Source organism: Otolemur garnettii, unplaced genomic scaffold (genome assembly GCF_000181295.1).
Source record: "Otolemur garnettii isolate 467f Iridium unplaced genomic scaffold, OtoGar3 scaffold00017, whole genome shotgun sequence".
Taxonomy (NCBI): Eukaryota; Metazoa; Chordata; class Mammalia; order Primates; family Galagidae; genus Otolemur; species Otolemur garnettii.
This window is the reverse complement of record NW_003852412.1, coordinates 5,491,915-5,498,947: the sequence shown is the minus strand read 5'-3', so window position 1 is coordinate 5,498,947 and position 7,033 is coordinate 5,491,915. Positions and strand designations below refer to the sequence as shown.

At 41.4% G+C, this 7,033-nt stretch overlaps 1 protein-coding gene across 1 annotated transcript in view; it reads left to right on the top strand.

Annotated features, from left to right (window-relative positions):
* CCDC125 (coiled-coil domain containing 125) overlaps window positions 1–7,033 on the top strand; it is a 32,610-nt gene that overhangs the window by 2,017 nt on the left and 23,560 nt on the right. The window contains exons 2-4 of the mRNA XM_023510860.1: window positions 1,940–2,026; window positions 3,471–3,548; window positions 6,760–6,845. Of these exons, the coding sequence (XP_023366628.1) occupies window positions 1,940–2,026; window positions 3,471–3,548; window positions 6,760–6,845 (251 nt within the window). The remainder of the gene's footprint in view (window positions 1–1,939; window positions 2,027–3,470; window positions 3,549–6,759; window positions 6,846–7,033) is intronic.

Below are 7,033 nucleotides of genomic sequence, written 5' to 3'. Positions count from 1 at the left end.
TGAGCTGTAATGCCACAGCACTCTACCCAGGGGGACAGCTTGAGGCTCTGTCTCAAAAAATAAAAAAATAAAAAGCCTACTTATATAAACATGCACGCCAATTCTACCTTTGGCCTTACTTTTTTAGTCTCCTTAAGAAAATAACTATGGGCTCAGCTCCTATAGCTCAAGTAGCTAAGGCACCAGTCATATACGCCAGAGCTGGCGGGTTCGAATCCAGTCTGGGCCTGCCAAACAACAATGACAACTACAACCAAAAAATAGCCAGGCATTATGGTGGATGTCTGTAGCCTGTAGTCCCAGCTACTTGGGAGGTGGAGACAGGAGAATCACTTGAGCCCAGGAGTTGGAGGTTGCTGTGAGCTGGGATGCTATAGCACTCTACCCAGGGCGACAGCTTGAGGCACTGTTCTCAAAAAAAGAAACAAAAAACTATGGCTTCCTTCCATCTGTCTTCCCTACCTGTGGCTTGAAATAACCTGACGAAATTTACCATCCTTGAAGTCAGAAAACCAGAGCTTCTCCGGGGTGGCCTGAGGAGCACATCCAGCATGGTGGGAACAGCTGTTTCTGTGAGGGGTGCCTATCCTTTGGAAACAGGGAGCTCACCTTAGTGCGTGTTTGTGATTCTTCTTGTGAAAGCTGCTGTGTTAGTTTCCGAGGGCTGCTGTGACAAAGTACCACAAACAGGTGGCTTAAAACAACGGAAATCCATCTTTTCTCATTTCTGGAGGCCAGAAGTTTAAATCAAGTGTTGGTTGCCCTGTTCCCTCTGACAGCTTTAGAGGAGAATCCTTCTTGGCATCTTCCTAGCTTCTGATAGTTGCTGATCTTTGGCATTCCGTGGCTGGCAGCTGCGTAAGTCTAGTCCCTAACTCTGCTGTCACATGGCCTCCTCCCCATGAGTCTTTGATAAGGACACCAGTCATTGGATTAGGGCCATTGTAATCTAGTCTTACTTCATTTTAAATTAGTATATATGTTAAAGTAAATTTGGCCTGAGGCTGCCTCCTTACCTTGAGTTTTTACCTAGGGAGTCTCCTATGTAAAAACTTAGCAAGTAATAAAGCTGAGTCTAACTCAGCATTTAATAAAACTGAGGCTGGGTGCAAAATGGCTCATCCCTATAATCCCAGCACTTTGGGAAGTCAAGGCAGGGAGATAGTTTGAGGCCAGGAAAAGAGTTTTAATTTTCTAGTATTATTTCTATGGCCTAAAGTGAGTAAAAGGAAAAGATTTGGGCTTTTAGTTACAATGGGTACCTGTTAGTGAACCTTTGAATTTCAGCATGTCTGGTTCATTCGCAAAGTCTAGAGCGGTGTTTTTCAACATTTTTTATCTCACGTACACTTGAACCTATGGTTAAACTTCCATAGCACACTTAAATTATGTCGATTTTTTAAAAAACTTCTTTTTTTTTTTTTTGAGACAAAGCCTCAGGCTATCCCCCTGGGTAGAGTGCCATGGCTTCACTGCTCACAGCAACCTCCAACTCCTGGGCTCAAGCGAGTCTCCTGCCTCTGTCTCCCAAGTAGCTGGGACCACAGGTGCCCGTCATAACGCCCGGCTATTTTTTGCTTGCAGCCATCTTGTTGTTTGGTGGGTCTGGGCTGGATTCAAACCCGCCACCTCAGGTGTAGGTGGCTGGTGCCTTAGCCGCCTGAGTCACAGGCGCCGAGCCTAAAAAACTTCTTTTGAGAGTAACTTAATTAATGATCTTTAAAATTTTTGTGGCACACTTAAGATCCTCTCATGGCATACCAGTGTGCTGTGGCACATGGGTTGAAAATCACTGGTCTAGAGAAATGGCAGCCTCATTTGTAAGTGCCGTGAGCCAAGGGTACATGGAGACTAAGTTGATAATTAGGGGACTGCATGTCTTGTAAATAGGAAGACTAATTTTCTTTCTTTTTTTGACTAATTTTATTTCTGTCCTCAGGAGGTAGGAATTTTAAAAACTGAACTTGAGGCATCTCAAAGACAACTTGAAAGTAAAGAGGAAGCACTGAAAATTCTTCAAAGCATGGTAAAAAGTTATTCAACTTTTATTACTTATACATTCCCGTAATAATTGGTGTGTTCTTAGCTTTTAAAACAAGAGCAGCCAACCCACCTGTGGCTCAAAGGAGTAGGGCACCGGCCCCATATGCTGGAGGTGGTGGGTTCAAACCCAGGCCTGGCCAAAAACTGCACAAAAAAAAAAAACAAAAACAAGAGCAGCAGTGCTTTAATATAATTTTTTTGTTGAGGTATAATTTTTTTAACTGCTTTATAGTTTACTTACATACCATGAATTTCACTTGTCTTAAAGGTACAGTACAATTTATAATTATAAACTTAGAATTGTAAACCACTACTATAATTTAATTTAATTTTTTATAGACATTTCCAACAACCACGTAAAGGAAACTAGTGCCCATTTTCAGTCACTCCTCATTCTCACTGTGAGCCCTATAAAACCACTAATCTGCTTTGTCTTATAAATTTTTCTTTCTTTCTTTGTTATTTTTTATTTGTTTGTTTTGAGACAGAGTCTCAAGCGGTCATCCTGGGTAGAGTGCTGTGGTGTCATAGCTCACAGCAACCTCCAACTCTTGGTCTCAAGCAATCCTTTTGCCTCAGTTTTTCTATTTAGTAGAGATGAGGTCTCAATTTTTGCTTAGGCTGGTCTTGAACTCGTCAGCTCAAGCAATGCACCTGCCTTGGCCTCCCAGAATGGTAGGATTACAGGCAGGAGCCACTGTACCAGGCCAGTTTTCTTTTTCTATTTCATATTAAAAGAATCACACGGCTCAGCGCCTGTGGCTCAAGTGGCTAAGGCACCAGCCACATACGCCTAAGGTGGCGGGTTCGAATCCAGCCCAGACCCGCCAAACAACAATAATGGCTGCAACCAAAAAATAGCCTGGCGTTGTGGCGGGCGCCTGTGGTCCCAGCTACTTGGGAGGCGGAGTCAGGAGACTCGCTTGAGCCCAGGAGTTGGAGGTTGCTATGAGCAGTGAAGCCATAGCATTCTACCCAGGGGGACAGCTTGAGGCTCTGTCTCAAAAAAAAAAAAAGAATCACACAAAATTGCATTTTTTACATGTGGTTAGCATGTTTTTGAGGTCCATGCATATCATAGGATGGGTCAGTACTTTCTTTCTTTCTATTGGTAAATAATACCCTGTTGTACAGACATGCTACATTTTGTTTATCCATTCACCAGTTGATAGACATTTGGCTTTGTCTGACAAATAATACTTCTGTGAATGTTTTCTTTGTGTGGAAAATCCATTTATATCCACATTCATTGGAAAACCGTCAAACCAAGATCTTCTGACTTTTGAACTATCCGAGTCTCCACAAAAAGTGGTGACTGTGAAATTCTCAACTTAATTTTCTGTCTTAAAATGAAAATGTTAACTTCACTGTGCACATAGGAATGATCAGAAATTTAATTTATGCTGATGCTATTTTTATTTTTTTAGGCAATATTTGGGAAAGCCACAAGTCACACCCAGGCAGTGCTTCAAAAAACTATGGAACAAAAGAGATTCTTGGAGAAGGTATTTGCCACTTTTAATGTAGACTTGTTCAATCCAGTATGCTTTAAACAGAATTTCCTTAAACTCCCTGTATGAGTAGGCATGTCATTTGTGCATGCCCTCTGCTGAATGCACTTAATTTCTGATGGGCCTCCCTTTTGGAGCTTATAACCTAAAACAAACTGTCATGTGGGGAAAGAATTATGATTTATTTTATTTCCCAATTTTAGGGTAGTAAGAGGCCTGCCAAACTGATACTTCTTTATTTATTTGTAACTTATATAAATGTGAAGGATACTCGTGCAGGTTACATGACTATATTGCATAGTGGTGAAGTCTGGGCTTCTAGTATAACCATCACTGGAATAATTAAGTGATTTTTCTTTCCTCATCCCCCTATCCCACAGTTCTGAGTCTCCAGTATCCTTTATTCCTCATTCTCTGTCCACATATACCCATTATTTAGCTCCCACTGCTAAGTGAGAACATGGGGTATTTGACTTTCTGAGTTATTTTACTTAAGATAATGGCCTCCAGTTCCATCCATGTTGCTGCAAAAGACACCGTTTTATTATTTTTTATTTTTATTTATTTATTTATTTAATTTTTTTTTGAGACAGAGCCTTAAGCTGTCACCCTGGGTACAGTGCTGTGGCGTCGCAGCTCACAGCAACCTCCAACTCCTGGGCTCAAGTGATTCTCTTTCCTCTGCCTCCCAAGTAGCTGGGACTAGGCACCCACCACAATGCCCAGCTATTTTTTGGTTGTAGCCATCATTGTTGTTTGGCGGGCCCAGGCTGGATTTGAACTGCCAGCTTAGATGTATGTGGCTGGGACCTTAGTGGCTTGAGCCACAGGCACTGAGCCCATTTTATTATTTTTTATAGCTGAATAGTATTTCATTGTGTGTATGTCTGTGCATGTGGGTGTGAATCTCACATTTTCTTTACCTATTCATTCATTGATAGGCACTTGGTTGATTTTATCTTTACTTTTGTGAATAGTGCTAAAATAAACATGTGAGTGTAGGTCTTATTTTGATATGATGATTTCTTTTCCTTGGAACATATACCCTGTAAGTGGGATTGGTGGATTGAATAGCAGTTCCTATTTTTATTTTTTTTTTTTGAGAAATCTACACTGTTTTCCTTAGGGATTGTACTAATATACACTCCCACCAACCTGTGTCTTCACTAACATCCATTATTGTGTTTGACTTTTTAGTAATAGCCATTCAGAACTGGTATAAAATGATATCTCACTGTGACTTTAATTTGCATTTCTCAGATGATTAGTGATGTTCAGCATATTTTCATATGATTGTTGGTCATTTGTAAGTCTTCATTTGAAAAATGTTGGCTCAGTGCCTGTTGCTCAGTGGTTACAGTGCCGGCCACATACACCAGGGCTGGCGGGTTCAAACCTGGTCTGGGCCGGCCTGCTAAACAACAGTGACAACTACAACAATAACAACAAAAGAAAAATAGCTGGGCATTGTGACAGGTGCCTATAGTACCAGCTACTTGAGAGGCTGAGGCAAGAGAATCACTTAAGCCTAAGAGTTTGAGGTTGCTGTGAGCTGTGATGCCACAGAACTCTACTGAGGGTGACATAGTGAGACTCTTTCAAAACAACAAAAAAGTGCATATCAGGGGGTAGAATCTATGTTCACTGTAAAACATACAAAAAAAGGTATAGGCTTGGCGCCTGTAGCACAGTGGATACGGCACCAGGCACATACACTGAGGCTGGTGGGTTTGATACCGGCCTGGACCAGCTAAACAACGACAACTGCAACAAAAAGTAGCCAGGCATTGTGGCAGGCACCTGTAGTCCCAGCTACTTGGGAGGCTGAGGCAACAGAATCACTTAAGCCCTACTAGGGGCTTAAAAGTTTGAGGTTGCTGTGAGCTGTGATGCTGCAGCACTCTATGGAGGGTGACATAGTGAGACTCTGTCTCAAAAAAAAAAAAAGTATAAAATAGGTTCCCATGAGTTTACAAACTAGAGATAACTTTTCCTAACATTAATGTGTTTCCTTCTGGGATTTTATTCTGTGACTATATCTTCTTAATGCATCTGAGCCAGTTTAACACATATGGCTTTGTATATGCTGCTTTTTTTACATTGAGCTTTCCAGTTACCATTTTTCATGACAGTATAATAATTCTTGCCTCCTAAATGGCAATTTCCAATTAACCCTCCCAGACTGGGCTTTTTTTTTTTTTTTTTTTTTTGGAGACAGAGTTTCACTTTGTCACCCTTGGTAGAGTGCCCATGGTGTCATAGCTCACAGCAACCTTGAACTCTTGGGCTCAAGCTATCCTTTTGCCTCAGCCTCCAGAGTAGCTAGGACTACAGGCACCCACCACTATGCCCAGCTAATTTCTCTTTTAAGTAGAGACGGGGTCAGGCAGCGCCATATACTGGAGGTGGTGGGTTCAAACCTGGCCCCAGCCAAAAACTGCAAAAAAAAGGTACAGACGTGGTCTCGCTCTTGCTCAGGTTGGTCTCGACCTCATGAGCTCAGGCAATCCACCTGCCTTGGCCTTTCAGACTGCTAGAATTACCACCAGACTGCTAGATGAGCCACCATGCCCAGTTGCCAAGTAAGCCACATGCAAGTGATCCAACCATCTATACATCCAACCACCCAAACATCCACACATCTCTCTCTCTCATACCTCCAATAAATTCTGACTCTCCAACATGTAGGTAAATAAGCATTCCTCAAAAGTTACATATTTCCTTTGTCATTTATCTGGATATAAAACATTTATGTATATGGGCAGTGCCTGTGGCTCAGTGAGTAGGGCACCAGCCCCATATACCGAGGGTAGTGGGTCTGAACCCGGCCTCGGCCAGACTGCAACAAAAAAATAGCCAGGTATTATGGTGGGTGCCTGTACTCCAAGCTACTCGGGAGGTTGAGGCAAGAGAATTGCGTAGGCCCAGGAGTTGGAGGTTGCTGTGGGCTATGACATCACGGCACTCTACCAAGGGTGATAAAGTAAAACTCTGTTTCCAAAAAAAAACAACCCAACAACACACACAAAAAAGAGGCATTTTATATGTGTTTGCAAATGTCATGGACTCTTTTTGAGCAATGAATTTTTTTCTCCTTAAACCATTTCTGGGAAATCATTACATGATTTATTTTAGCTATTTGTAATGTCCTGAAAATGATTTATTTGTAGTAATTTGCCATGAAAATGCTGTTTTCTTTCCATAGGAAATAAATGCCTTACAGTGGGAAATAGAATTTGATCAGAATAGATTTAAAAATATAGAGGAATCTTGGACTCAAAAATATGACAGGTTTGTATTTTATTATTTCATAATTTTTCTTTGAAAATCTGTAAAATATGTGTAATTTAAAAGTAACATACGCTTTATTCTTTTCTGAACTACCTGTAAAATATTATAAAAGTTGTTACTGGCTCGGCGCCTGTGGCTCAAGTGGCTAAGGTGCCAGCCACATACACCTAAGGTGGCGGGTTCGAATC